General features: G+C 38.5%; 1 protein-coding gene across 4 annotated transcripts in view; it reads left to right on the top strand.

Annotated features, from left to right (window-relative positions):
• Nucleotides 1–15,581, top strand: part of LOC124238618 (DNA-binding protein SATB2-like) — a 182,111-nt gene that overhangs the window by 18,931 nt on the left and 147,599 nt on the right. For all 4 annotated transcript variants that reach the window (XM_046659789.1, XM_046659787.1, XM_046659785.1 and 1 more), the window contains one exon: nt 7,076–7,252. In XM_046659789.1, the coding sequence (XP_046515745.1) occupies nt 7,076–7,252 (177 nt within the window). The remainder of the gene's footprint in view (nt 1–7,075; nt 7,253–15,581) is intronic.

Here is a 15,581-nt window from a genome sequence, read left to right as displayed (position 1 = left end):
CTTCTCCCTTCCCTACCACTTTAAGCCCAATGTGAGCCTTTGGGGTGATAAGTGAAAGAGGACCAGAGTTCACCGCTGTCCCACCCCTGGCCTATTTTTGTTCTTATCTTCCGAAGTTAAGATCTGCCTTAGGGGCTGGTTTTACTAGAGAGAATTCTGAGAATAAAATATTTCTTGATAATCTTACTCTTCCCTCCCCTCCCCGTAGGGGGAGAGGCATCAAGGAGCTTTACTGTTGAAACTTTAGCTGGAGGTCTGGTCCTGAGTTACAAACAACGGGGTTGTGCATGAACATGAAATCGAATTTCTGCACGTATGACTGAGTTTGCCCTTAGAATAATTATTAAGCAAGCTTTGCCTTCTCCATAATTGTAGGATTGACTGTTCCTCCACCTGTGAATGAGCAGGACTTTCGACTGTCCCACCTCTTTCTCAGCTTCTGCTTCTTCTTCAGTAAGAGTTAAAAACAAAACCAACAACAAAAACAGGTGAATTAATCCCTCAGAGAATCTGTAGTTCACAAGCAAAGGACAGAGAGGAACTGTGGGAAGTGGGGCGGTCTAGGGCAGCCTCGAGGGCCTTCTGTCCACCCGTGGGCACCCCCTTGCCACCGAAGGCTTTTGCTCTCCCTCTACCCCAAGATTGAAACGTGTTTTTGTTTCTTACGCTACCTGAAATTCTTCCCGTTAGAAGTTAATGTGAGATACAGTGTGTTTCTCTTACAATGAAAATATATCTAGAGAGATTAAGGGACTACTAAACCATTCAAACAGCAAAGTGTGGCATCGCTTTATCTATTAATCTCTGGAATTTTTGCGCTTGGTCCCTGGGGGAATGAGAGGCTGCAGTGGAATGGTGGAATGTGGAGCCTCTGGCTGTGGGCTCAGGAGATGGGTGCCTGGGAGAGGACGGTGGGGGCAGGAAAGAGGAGAGTACTAGGCACACTCCTGACCCATTTGAAGTTTTGCCTGGGACCCCAAGGAGGTAAGGGGTACCCTATTCTTCCCTTCTGTTTCTAGTTACAATTCTTGAACTCGAACTGGCCTTTATTGTTTTAGGATGGGAGGAAGTATCTTGAGGTTAACATTGGCAAATTACTTCTCTTTTTGTCTGTGAGTCGTCTCCGTTTGTGAATATGGGTGTGTGTATGTGTGAGAAGCCGACAGGCAGAAAGAGAGAGAATACGACGTTATAGAGGGAGTAAATGAGTGTTTTTCTAGTAAATTTGCAACTAGAAAGGATAGTTGCCACCCCTCACTCCTTTCTCTCCCTGTCGTCTGGAGGACCCTGTAAGATGTGCTGGGTTTACATGGTAGAATTTCATGCAGTGTTTCAGGGTTCTAGGATTTATTGATCGTGCTGGTTGCTGAGTGTGGTGCCTTACTCCAGGTTCGGTTTTATACAAAGAACAGATAGGAGAGGCTCTGCCCTAGAGCCTTTGTAGTCTTCAATTAGCCCTGGGACCTTTGCAAGTGATAGAACCAGATAAACTGCCAGCCGCAGGGAAGGGAGTGGGTCCTGTGGCTGTCTTCCTTCTGGAAAGGATGATTTCAGGAGCCCTTTGAAAGAGGGGAAGAGAAAGGCTGGTCTCCTATCATCTCAGACTGGTGATTCAAGGGGCAGGCCCAGGAATGAGGGTGGACCCAGGAGACAAAGGGGCTGGGGAGGAGGCTAGTGCCCATGTTCACCCACACTAGAGTGTAACCCATTATTTGAGCCTTTCATTGTGAGTGACTGAAGGCAGGAACCGTGTTCGATTCCTCCTCAATGCCTAGCACGGTGCCTGACGGTAGGTCATCAAAGGGTGAGTTCACTTATAGGGAACACAGGTCACCCATTGGACGTAGCCGGTGGTGAAGGGTCCTTATCAAAAGGCCAATCCTCTAGATTTCTGTGGGTGTGGGCTTTAGAGAGTTGTTTCCTTGGCTGACCTGAACTGCTCAACTCTTGCCTCGCTGAGTTTCTTTGGGCATAGTTTCAGTTTCCTCATTTATTAAATGAGAACAATAATAACCCTCTCCCAGGGTAAATGTGGGAAGAAAATAAAGGTGTGTATGTATGTTAGCGTACGTGATAAGTTAGGAGGCACTATGCAAATGAGAGTTTGGTTTTGTGTCCCAACTTTTGTGCAAGGCCATGGAACCCCATCATCTAGGCCCCCTGCCGCTGGACCTTCTCACATCTTTCATTGTTGACCTTCAACGTCCAGAGTATTAAAGAATACTTGTTCCTCAGGTTGCTTTCATTCCTCTATTGTGGCATTTCCCAAAAACTGTAATCGTTCTTTAAAATGAAGGGAAGCAGAAAAAGCCTTTCCCTTACTGAAGAAGTTGGCTTAATATAGTTAGGAATAAAACAATAGCCCACAATTTGCTTGATGATGCAGAGAAGATACTGTGTTAGATTCTGGAGTTTAACCAAGAGTACATCTGTCCTCGTGTCTCGTGAGATCTGGAACACAGTGGAGGGATAATGGCGGGGCAGCCAAGAAACGCCCGAGACGCTTGTACATTGTCCTAGTTATCAGTTTGTGATGAATTTATCCTGGGTCAGAAAAACCATTTTATCTGTTGGTGTTTGGTGGATTGCTTAGAGGAGCTCTGTCTGATGGAAGTACAACACGAACCACGTGTATCATTATAGATTTTCTAGCAGCGTTGTTTAAAAAGAATGAAACAGGTGAAATTAATTTTAATAATATATTTTGTTTAACTCAGTGTATCCAAAATATTATTTCAACATGCAGTAAATTTTTAAAAGTTATTCATGATGTATTTACTTTTATTTCTCTTTTAGTATTAAATCATGGAAATCAAGTGTGTATTTTACACTTACAGCACATTTCAATTCAGGACTAGCCACCTTTCAAGTGCTCAGTGCCACGTGTTGCTAGGGCCTACTGTGTTGGACAGGCAGTTTGAGGGTATAAAGTATGTGTTTTTCACACTTTTTCTGTTTTGCTATGGGGCACGTTGAGCATTTTACGCCATTATTATCTGCATCTTAAATAAGTAGACCAGTCAATGATTATTAGTATCCCTTTTATTCTGAAGAAATGCCTTTTAGTGAGTGTCATGGGCATTGATTATAGATCCTGAGAAAAATTATTGGTCTCTTTTTTTCCTCTGTAAAATTGTATTAATAGTGATTTTGAAAAAAGAAAAACAAACAGGTTCCATTGTTTGAGGGCTGTCAGACGACTTAGCTATACTATGTTGTTTCATCCTCACCACAACTCTGTCAGGTAGACATTATTATTTGCATTTTAGCTAGGAGGAATTTGAGCCTCAGAGAGGTCAAGTAAATTACCAGGGTCACTCCCCCAGGTACGGAGTGACAGCACCAGGATTTGATCCTAGCGTTGCCAGTCTCCCGACACAGAGCTCCTCATCACCGCATTTACCGTCTCCCCACAGGTCTCCGTTCCCATGGTGGGGGTGGTTGAAGATCGGTGAACTCTTTATAATTACACACTCTTCTTCAGAAAACTGTCATAATGAAAATGACAATTTGAGCATCACAACTAATGACAGTTGTGAAAATGCGTTTTTCTGGTAGAGAGTGTTCCATGCTTATTTTCCACTATGACCACATGACCATTTATCCCAATTGTCAGATCAACTCTCAAGTTTTAGCAAACGGCTGGGATTGTGTGCCTGTCCTCCAGGTTAGACTGCCTGCTTACCTCCCGCAATTTAAGAGGCTCAGTGAGGCTTATAATCAAAAGATCCAAAGTTCTCTTCTTGATCATCTGGAAATGGGTCTGAGCTATAACAAAAGAAAAATAATGCCACAAGCTCTAGATATAAGGCTAGATTATGATCATTTGATCATTTCTAAATTTGATTATTTAAACTTGGTCACTTCTAAATTTTGTCTTCAATGCATTTTAGTTTTACATTGCTCTTATTTTATTGGAACTTATCTTTTAATTCTTTCCATTCTTAATTTATTTTTTGAAGTGCTTTCCAAACACTTCTCCCTATCTTTTCGTCCATTGTCACTTTTTTCTGTCTCTCTCTTTTTTTCTCTTTTTGCCTGGAGAGAGTGGGGGGACCAAATGGATAAATATCTTTTTTCGGTATATATTTCTACTCATCTTTTTATAGTTTTCTTTCCTAGGGATTTGCTGTTTTTAAAACTTACGCCTTTTTTCTTCTTCCGCACACTTGACCACAATTCTATTATTTTACTATTTTTCATTTCTCTTGTCATTGTCATTAGTACTTGCATCCATTTTTCCTGCCTTCCTCTTCTTTTGTAAAAACTGCATTTCATTGTAAAAATTTCATAATTGTTTAGATAATCAAATTCAAGTAAAAAGGTACATTTTTCTAGGGGTTAAAAATAACCTGTTTACGATATTCTTTGCTATCTCATATATATGTGCTTCTAGAACAAATTCTATTATTGTATACTTCCGGTTAATTTTGTTTTATTTTATAAATGGCCTCAATGTCCTTTTTTTTTTCTTTTCTTTTTTTAAAAGTGGCTGATGCCTCTGAGGGATGGGTGCTTGCTTTTTACTATGAGGAGTTATTGCTTTCATATCAGATAACAATTGCTTCCTTGAATCTCTGAACTAAAATGTTTAGGGAATATTTTGGTAATTGACACTTTCAAAACAGAAGTCCCTGCATGGTGTAGATCCCTGTGCTTTAATGTCATATTTCATATCTAACTCATTGAACTGTTAACATTATTTTTAAAAATTAATAGGGTCTTAAGTTTTTTCAGTTGACCATAGACTTGAGAAAGATTTATGGTTCCTAGGTAATGGATACACGATAGCTTATGGAGCCACTGGATTCATTTAAAGGTCTTATCTGTGATTCCCAGATGTGTGACCCTCAGATGTTGACATTAGGAACTGCACATGGATTTTCAGCATTTAAACTTATGTACACATAGGTATTAGTGGTGAAGGAGCTTATGGCACTGCTGACTACATCGCCTATGTGTGCATACGCTTAAATCATTAAAAATAGAAATCAACCTGCTTCCTTGGACAAAGATCATATACCAGTATGTAAGAGTTAAAAGGTCTAAATGGAGGCTATTTGCTGCTGGGAAGGACTCTCCTATAAAATGCCATTATGCTTGCTTAGGGAGATGTTACGACACCTTCACCTGCGCCGAGGGCCGCAGCCACATCAGGCTTGTTCTCGCTTGTATCCCTGCAGCTACGGGGGCTCCCGGGCACTTAGGATGTGCTCAGGGAATGGAAGTTGGATAAATGAATGACCACAGAGAAAATTTGAAGGAAATCTAATTTATATTACTCATTGCATGTCTTACATACATTTGGGAATAAACAGGGCATAAATAAATAAGCATTTGATGAGCCATTACTGGTCACAATTAAAAAAAATACTTTGTAAGTCACTGTGTGGCTGGGCTAAGTTCTTTTCTTTGTGGAAGACAGTGTACTCCACCCTTCTTTCCGATTTTCCGTAAATCTATATTGTGGATAGTGTATTTGCTACAGACAATAATGCTGCTTTGTTGTTCTTAAGAGTGAACACTGAGTCAATAATTGTCCCAGGTATGGCACGGTGTGACTTGTTAGACTGTTGTGCAGGCTTAATAATAATTACCGTGATCTTTAATGATAACAATTCTTAATAAGTATTATTATTGTTAATAATGATTATATTTAGTAATTACACCCAATACTTATTATCTTTAATAATAATAATTAGCACATGGGAACCAGTTGCATCATTGTATTATCTTTAGAACAAAAATCTAAATCTGTGACCTGGCAGTTTGCAGTGTCTGCTCCCACCCTCTGCTTTCCAGATCAGAGTGAGTCACAGGCTTCTAGGGTCCGGGCAACAGGGAGGGACTTCTAGAAAATCTCCCATGCATTCTGTATATCAGAGGCCATGCTCCCATGTGTCATTTTACACAGAGGTCTCATTTTTCTTGTGAAGCGCCTTCGCCATGACACACTACCCCTCCACCTCCCCCATCTCTCCGCCTGCCCACCCATCCTTCATAACTTTTGATTTTTCTTGCACAAAGAGAAGACCCGGAGCAGATCCTTATTCCATAACACACTAATTTATGTGAATTACGTAGGGCAGAGTCCATGTTTATTACTTGCATGTTGGTAAAACTTTGATCTTCTTATGCTTTGGCTATGTTTAGATTTAAATGCCTGTATGACTTTTTTTTTTAAATAAAAAACAGTTTATAACAAATCTTTGGCGAATTAAACATTTTTTAGCTTTTCACACTTTGATACAAAGCAGAGAAATATTTCAGTGACAACAGATTTCAACAGATTTTCAACTAGACTAATTTGCTTTATTCTTTAGGGTAGTTTACTTTTTTCTCTGAAAACACAAGAAGAGATATTCCCTTTCCAGTGGTAACTGATGTTAATGTGTAAAATAATAACTTAAAAAAAGACAAAGCTTTGTATTTGGATCTACGTTCTGACATAAGTTAAACATCAGTTAAAGCTTTCATGGGCAGGGTATTTTCAGGCTAATTGATGACCTAGTTCCCAGGACTTAAAAAAGTAAAAGATACAAGAGGGACTTCTTTTAAATTCCTATTGGTTTTCTTGTACATATTCAAATAATAGCTTAGGCCTTGATGTCACATGTGCCTCTCTACTGGGTATCTTACATTTTCAGACAAAAGCAGATCTGATCTGAAAATACTAGTTCTGATTAAGAGTTAATGATAAAACCATAGACACAAAGGATGCCTGGGTCTGGAACGTCACCTTGACGTCACCTTGACCTCACCTGTGTGCCAGGGGGCCGAGAACTTGAGGTCTCTCCGTCAGGACACCTCTGATTGGTCACTCCACTTTTCAATGACTGGAATCTGAGGGTTTCTGTCACTGCCTGAGGCAGGTTTGCTGCAGCCTGATGGTAATAATGGAGGGGAAACATCCACAGCTTTCCCATTAGGCCCATCTGACTAAGAGCCTTGTTTAATCTGAACCACTGTCGATCACAGATGAGTGACTTTTATAACTGTCTCTTCCCTTCTCATCATGGTGACTGAGATTTGCTTTGTAATGTTTGTCTTTTGCTCTTGAATCTTGTCCCTCCAGGTTTGATGATTCCTGTCTTTTGTGTGGTGGAGCAGTTGGATAGCTCTCTCGAATATGACAACAGAGAAGAACATGCGGAGTTTGTCCTGGTTCGAAAAGACGTGCTTTTTAGCCAGCTGGTGGAGACCGCGCTCCTGGCCCTGGGGTACTCCCACAGCTCCGCGGCTCAGGCACAAGGTATTATTGCGTCTCCTCCCTCCTCCCCATGCCTTTTGTGTGTCGTAATTTCAGGGAGAATGTGTTCCCTGAAATAATTCTCCAAACAAGGTTGGAGGAGAATGGTCAGATTTAGCATCTTTCCCAAGCAGTGAACAGCAGAATGTCTCTTGCAGAGTCTCGTTTTCTGGTTGCTTTGGGAAGCATTTGACCAGCACCTCTAGAGCCGCCAAAATCAACTTGCCTTTCAAAGCGATCATCACAGGTTTTTTTGCATTGATTACTCTGTTTTCTCTAAGTCCCCAAATTGGTGTCCTCACAGCCAGTACTGAGATGTTGACTCCCTGCTTGTCCAAGTTTTAATACATGATTCAGAAGCTTTCAGTTTTCTAAGTTTATTTTTGGCTTTGGGCCTGCAGCTTTTGCACTTTATGATCAGCTTTTAATTAAATAGAAAAAAATGGATGCATCTTACCATACTTTTGTATCTTTGAAAACTGCTCTGTAGTTTTGATGTAGTCCATTCATTAAAAAAAAAAAACTCAGTGTCTTTGTGATCAATTCCGTTTACCTATTTAATTAAAGATTAAATTGCATCATTATTTCAGCGTGTATTTTACAGCACTGGGGAGCCCATTGTGAGCTTGTGTTGCTTCGTTCTGAAGCACAGCCCATTGTTCTTTCATGCCAAAGAACTGACAAAACAAATAACAACAAAAATATCCCCCAAACCTTGAAGAATGGAAAACATTTCTTTTTGACCCAATGGAATGAGTATCCTTGTTTTTCAGCTGAAATGATTGAATTACATACTTTATGATAATGGCTATAACAAAAGGGGAGAAATATGTGACTTCCAGGTCATGTTTTCTATATTAATTTCCTATGTTACTATCCTTACTTAATGTTTGTTTGTGTGCCAGGGATTTTTCCTACTTTTTTAATGAGTTACTCTTCGTATAATTCCTAAGAATTATCATCAGAGCCTCTATTTATTCAGACAAAGCAACTATGAGAGATTAAGCAATTTATACAAAGTGATAAATATGGTGACCAAGGACATAAGATTTAAATTCCCAAGCTCGTGACTCTGATTCTGTAAGCAGATCATTACTTTTTAAAAAATGTTTTACTTAAGTGTTTAAATTGTATCTTACTTCTATCAAGAAAGCAACTCGTCTGAGACCAGGAGGTCACGAATGTCCCCAGGGCAGGTAGCACCCCTCGGATTGTGGAGAATCCAAGTGCGGTCTGAACCCGAGCACTTGGCCCGTTCGGGTTCAGTATTACAGCTGAATCGCAGAGTCTGTTGCTTTCAAAGCAGCGTGATAGAGCATGATTCATTTCCTTTCTTTGACCACTTTTCTTCTTGTGCGAGGGATTCAGGTTTTGATCCCGAGCAAATTGCATACCGGGCACCATTGCTTTTATTTCATGCTATGTGCCTAAGTGAAATAAAAGAAACCCCCGTCCCCCCCCCCCCATAAACTTTTCATGCCATTTTAGGGATATTTTTCTCTGAATGTAAAGGTCATTGTATCCCACTGTTTGCATCCTGGTGTGCCAGCTTCCTGTTTGACAGGGCTATCCATCTCAGTTAGCACGGCTGCTCAACACGCCGTGAGCTCACATGTGGAGCACAGAGCACTAAGTGGCCAAGATTTGATTCTTGGCACATGCTCAGGGAAGGGGCGCTCAGGAAATTTGCACTAGGGAACCACACTGTTTCATTCAGTGATGTGGACTGAGAGTTCTGCTCGCCCAGGTGAGATACACTAGCAAGAAATATGGTCTACAGTGGAGGGTACGTGGGAAAAGTCAAAAGAGAAGACTTGCTTCCCCAAAGTTTTTGAAAGCTGTGATTAAAAAATACTAAATATTAACTTTTTAAAAGTTGAATCAACATTCTGAAGGTGCCCTAGATCACAGATATACTTTATTTTGTAGGTAAGCAAAGGTTTTATTACGAGGTCCTGTACTGTAATCTCACAGAGGAAAAAAAAAATCATCGTTTGTTTTGTTTCAAATTAGGCTGCTGATCTCAGTTTGGGGTAAATGGAAGAACTTGGAATTGTTTATTTCCAAATGAATGTGTTAGATCTTTGTTGTCATTCAGATCATCAAACGTATGCAGTGTGCTCTGTGTTGACTGTAGACCAAACAGAATGCGTGATAATGCAGGTCGTTCATGTGCTGGACAAGCAGGAGAGAGCTAGAAATGAAGAGAGAACAAAATATGGCTGCATATTCGAGGTCTGAAGTTTTATGCATCTAGTTTTCTCTTTTGTTTTGTCTGTTTGTTCAGTGTTTAGGTAATTCCCCCAAGATGGGGAGTCATTGGGTGACCTCCTAACAAATCCATTTGCAGCAGAGAATCTGAGTGTCCTATGCTGGAAAAGCTGGGCAGAAATAAACTGCAAGGATAGTGGACCACTGAGCCTACTTTAATAATTGAGGCTCTTGAAACATGGTTTTTCATTTTGACATGACCAGGAAAGAGTTTCAACAATTGAATTGGAATAACATTCAGATTGCCTGTGAAAGAGAAAATACATTTGCAAGGTCATTATTTTGGAGTAATACTCAAGTCCCAATGACAAGGCAGTGGACCCATGCTCTGTGAACAGGGGATAGTCAATTTCTTTTTTGAGAGACCATTCCCTCCAGGTGAGCTGAAGAGATTTGATTAAGGAAGAATATTTGCTTCTGAAGGGTGATAGGATTTCGCTAAAATGGAGTTCAGGGATTTCTGCCTTCCCTCCCCCCATTTTGATAGTAACCTTCTTTATTTGATGGCAGATATTAGGACCCAAGAGAGAATAAGGGCATGAGATACTATCATAAATCATGGGCACTATACTTCTAACTGACCCAAACCCTCCATTCCCCAGCACCCATACCATTAACTCTGATTCCCAAGGATATGAGATGCAGGATTCATCTGAATTGCTGTTTACATATGCAAAAAGCAGAAAGATGGCGGGCTCTTTGCTTTTCCCGGAGTATGTAGGCTGCGGTCTAATGAACAGCATTCATGTTTTACACTATAGATGGACTATGACTCTATGTCTCTGAATCAAGTCCTCTAGTCTTTTATAAGAGGAGTGTTAATCTGGGGTACTGGTACACAGTAAACCACCTCCCCTCCACCCACTTCAACTCATCACTCCCTTTCTTCTTTCTTCTTTCTTTTTCATCTTTTCAATTCTGCCCCGTAAAGCTTTTGGAAATGGCCATAGACCTCTTGGCGTTGTTGAGAAAGTTCTTTATTCCTCTGATTGAGTAGCTATTCCTACTTGCCAGTGTGGATGGAGGGCCTTGGGAAGTGGCAATGAGGGCAACGTGATTCCTCACTGTGCACATTTGACTTAATTTCTAAGTGGGTAATTTATCTATCCCTTGCTATCTGTATTTTAAAATAACTTTTAAAATTTATTTTTGATCAGCAAATTTTATTTAAAAACAAACATACCGAACAATAAATGAGCAAAACTTCTTTCTGGCTGTTTATTTTTGTGGTCATGAGTATATAAAAATTACAGGTTCAATAAGAGATGTATTAATCAGTTCTAGGTACTTTTGCTACCAGCATTTTTGCTGCAAACGCGTTCACTGGGAACATTTTCACTGCATAACTAATTGGCTATAAGGCAATTTTGCCATGAAAGATAAAATAACAAACAAAAAAATAAAAAGGACATTAAAGAGGACATAACGAAACATAAAAAATGAATAACTTAAAAAGACTGTATTACAAAATACAAAATATTTGAATACATTTAAAATGTATGTAGATTCATGGCAATACTTAGCAAATAAATGATTTTATTTTGTGGGTTGTACCTAAGCACTTGTCTTCAAAGGCTTTCGTTGATAGTAGTATACATTTTTTTTTAAAGAAAAGTAAGCCTTTATTTCTTTGTTTCACAAATAAAGCTGACTGAGTTGTTTGTTTTTTGGTGATTAGTCAAAAAACCCAAATACTTTTTTTTTTTTGCTTGTTGATTCGTCTTCTCATTTGGCATCACACTTTTTCTTTTTTGCTAAAATTTCTTCCTTCATTCAGAGAAGTATCAATTTCCAAATACTAGGATGTATATTTGTTACTGAGCTTTGTATTACGTTGACAAAGCCTTCTACACTGTTGTTCATTCTTGTCATATTGTGACATGACAGTTGATAGACATTCCAGAATTTTCTGGGGAATGTGGATTCAAAACCCTGTGCCACTGTATTAGGCCTTTATGAGGACTAAGATTCCTGTAATATAAAAATGTGAGTACTGTGTCAATGGTGAAATGAAACCAAACTGTCAACCAGTTATTTTTTTATCTATTATGGCAAAATTGCCTTATGGGTAATTAGTTACATGGCTAAAATGTTTGTGGCAAAAATGTTTACAACAGAAACACTGTATTAATCACAATTATTTCTTATTTATGTTGGAATAATTAAATTTATGCAATCATTTAAAATGATATTTTTAAAAAAGCAACACAGAAAAGTGCGTTTAATACAATGTTATGTGAATCACACAGAATGCCAAATACAGTCTCATTTATATAAAATTTCACATATATGCATAGGAAAAAAGACAAAGGAAATATATTAAAACGTCAACAGGGTGGGTGGTGGGATTATGTGGGATTTTCTTCTTTTTTTAGTCAGAGAAAAATATTTAAGTATGAAATTCTACATCCTTCATGAGTTTGCTGAAAGAGTGGGAAGTAATTTCTACCTTATTCTCCAATTTTGGTAAGCAGTTCAGTTTGTTCCTAATTTATCTATAAGTGTGAACATTTGTACACGATATAGACGAATTCCTGTTGTTTTTTTCAGTTTAAGATTAAAAAAAGAATCAATAGGTAGTTAATGAGCCCCTGTGGTGCATAACCCGAGGGATTTCTTAGAGTCTTAATAGTGCTAGGTGACGTTAACTGAGCAGTTACTCTATGTCATTCACTATTCTCAGAGCTTTACAGTTTACTAACTCATTTACTTCTCACAACAGCTCTTTGAAGTAAGTCCTATGTTTCCCATTTCACAGATGAGGAAACTGAGGCAAATAGAGAGTAACTTTCCCAGGGCACAGGGCTAGTGGGTGGAAGAGCTGAGATGCGAAGCCCCGTGGTCCACCTCCAGAGTCGGGGTCCTTAACCACAGGGCTGTCCTGTGATCAACCTGATCGCTGGGAGTTCAGAGCTGGGGTAGGAGTCAATTCTCGTTTGATGCTCGCTCTTTACTTTGTGCCATAGGCCCTGGAAGGCAGGACTTTTTGGACTGGGTGCTTACTAAATACATAACAATTACATTTATTTGATAATGGTTATATATATTAGATAATGATAAATTATGCCTATTTTCATTTCCATGATAAAATATAGAGAGATACTTTTTCGAGATAAGTGAGACAGACTTCATTAAAGACAAACAAACAAAAAATTTCCCAGAATTGTTTTCTGTTGAAGCCAGCTGCTAAAACTAGAGGGCCTAAAATAGGTTAATTCAAATACTCCATTTTTGCTTATGAGGCCAAAATGATTCCTGCTGTGAAAATGAAGCGTATTCCTTAGAGATTCTGGTCTTCAAATTAATTAATTCAGCAGTATTAAATGCCTACCATGTACCAGTCATTATTCTAGGTTCTGGGGATAAAGAACTGAAAAAAACAAATCTTGCTTTCATGCAGCTTACATTTGGTAGTTTAATCACACGTCAAAGAAATTCAGCGTGCGGATCATTGCTTGAGTTTTGACCCTCTGAGCTCAGAAATATTGAATACTGAGGTTCAGAGAATAGAAACACACATAAAACTTATTTACAAGTTTGGTGGTAATTTATAACTCAATGTTCATTTTATTTCTGAAAAATGCTTAGGAATTCCTTTTCCTCTTGTCAGCTTTTGGAGGTGGAGGACGAGATGGGAAATATGGGTTAAAACTTCTAGGAAATCCTGACTTTGCCTCATTAAAGGAAAGTTGTTTATTTACCACTTCTGTTCATTGTCGTGTCCATTTTAAAAATAGGCCTGTGGTTGGCTTTGATTTTTAGTGGTGAAACTCTTCTGTTCTCAAAGGCCCACTTCTTCAGAACACGAGGGTAGCACTTAGGGTAGACAGTCTGTCAGTGTTGGAAGAGCGAATAAATGAACTTGAAGATGTTGTTTATTACCCTGTAGAAATATATGTATTCCCAAAAAGTACCAGTTTACTTTCTTCGATAATTAGACTTGGAATTATGAACTGGAAGCTATTTTTGCTTCTTTACAACAGACACATAGCGCAATTTGCAGTCTACAGGAATTCAGTGTTTGTTTGTTGACTGAATGAAAACAGTGTTTAAGGTTGATTTTTACTAAACTTTATCCGTGAAGAATTTCTTTTCCCTTGTGCATCGCTATGAAGTTGGCTTCCATTCATGAATTAGCTGTTTTTATCAGAAGTGAAATATAATTTGTCTCATTTGATCAGCTATCACCATTTCTAGATTATTCCATGTCATCCTTCCTTAGTGATGTTTTGGCTGTGCTTATGATGGCAAAACACTCTGATAATAACTTTTAGAATCATAAGAGGTAGTTATTCAAAAGCTACTTATGAGATTGATGGTATCCAAATTCTTCTGATCAAAACTTAGAGATATTTTGTCAGTGTTTATCTAGACCTCATCTGTTTAAAGGAATTATACATTGTAGGGAGAATGCAGGGAGAATAACTTCAGTCTATGAACTAGAAACAATGATAAGAATAAATAAATAGAATAATATTTAAAACCAAAATAGCAAGGATATTTATATAAAAAGCAAATAGCTTAATTTATTTATTATTTGTTTATTATTATTTTATATGTTGTTCGTTTATTTATTATTATATACTTTCCAGTGGAGTAGCTCTTTACAACATGCTATCGGGAAGAACTTTACTTAGAAGCTACTTTTAAGGTAAATTTTATCACTAGAAATGAATGCACTTTCATTTTAAGTTGTTCAGTGCTTGGCATGCTCTCTTCTTAATTCTCTAAAATGTTTTATTATAAGAACATGCAAAATATACAAAGTAGAGAGACTGGTGTATTAAATAGTCATGAACTCATCATCTAGGATCAACAATTAGCAATTTGTGGTCAATCTTGTTTCATCTCTGCCTCCACCCACCTCTCACTCCTCCCCAAATGGATTATTTTAAAGCACATCATAGGGGCCAGCCTCGTGGTGCAGCAGTTAAGTGCGAACGTTCTGCTTCTCAGTGGCCCAGGGTTCGCCGTTTCAGATCCCGGGTGTGGACATGGCACCACTTGGCACGCCATGCTGTGGTAGGCGTCCCACGTATAAAGTAGAGGAAGGTGGGCGCGGATGTTAGCTCAGGGCCAGGCTTCCTCAGCAAAAATGAGGAGGACTGGTAGTAGTTGGCCCAGGGCTGATCTTCCTCAAAAAAAAGATAAATAAATAAAATAAAGCACATCCTAGACCTCATATTTTATCCATAAATATTTTACTAAGTGTCTCTTAAAGACCATTTTACAAACATAACTACAATACCAGTATGACTCTTTAAAAAACTTAATAATTCCTTAATATCCTGAAATATCCAGTCAAGATTAAAATTTATCTAAGTATTTTGTAATTTTTTTTAGTGTTTATTCAAATCAGGAGCCAGACAAATCTATATACTGCACTTAGTTGATGTGTCTTTTAAGTCTTTGAATCTATGGGTTTCCTTTCCTTTTAAATTAAAAAACATTCTTTTCTAGAATTTATATTTGCTGCTTTAATTCAGAATTATTTTTGTTTTGTTAAACTTAACAGAAATCCTCACCCTATAAATGCTTGCAAATAGTATGATTCCAGGTAAACAATTAGTAAGTTCAGTCATAACCTTGGAAAGGAATTCAGAAAATCACACTTTCTTTTTGAGGGAGGATAGTTAAAAGACATATGTTGTCTAGAGCCTAAAGGTTTTTCGTGGTCTGCAGGTTTGACGTTCTCCCTATTGAAAATGTTTAAAATAATCTCTTGCCTTGTCTTGCTTTCTTGGTTTCTTTCCTTGGCGTTCTCTCTTTCTTTTTTTTTTTTCACTTTCCTTCTTTAATTAAACTCTCATGTTTGGGAGACTCTCTGCAGTTTTTTCTTTATAAGGGCAATGTTGAAAAAAGGTGCATATTTAGAAATTTTAGGCCTTGGAGCAAACTTTTAACAAACAAGCTGTTTTTAAAAAAATTCTGTGGCTCTTGAAAGAGAACTAAAAAAGCTACCCAAAATTGCTGTTAACCATGTCTCAACCCTTGTTAGAACTGGACAGGCAAAATGTAAAACGCTGGCTAGTCCCACACGAATCTCCAACAAGCCCCCCGT

This window comes from Equus quagga, chromosome 4 (genome assembly GCF_021613505.1).
Source record: "Equus quagga isolate Etosha38 chromosome 4, UCLA_HA_Equagga_1.0, whole genome shotgun sequence".
Classification (NCBI taxonomy): domain Eukaryota; kingdom Metazoa; phylum Chordata; class Mammalia; order Perissodactyla; family Equidae; genus Equus; species Equus quagga.
This window is presented reverse-complemented; position numbering and strand designations above follow the sequence as displayed.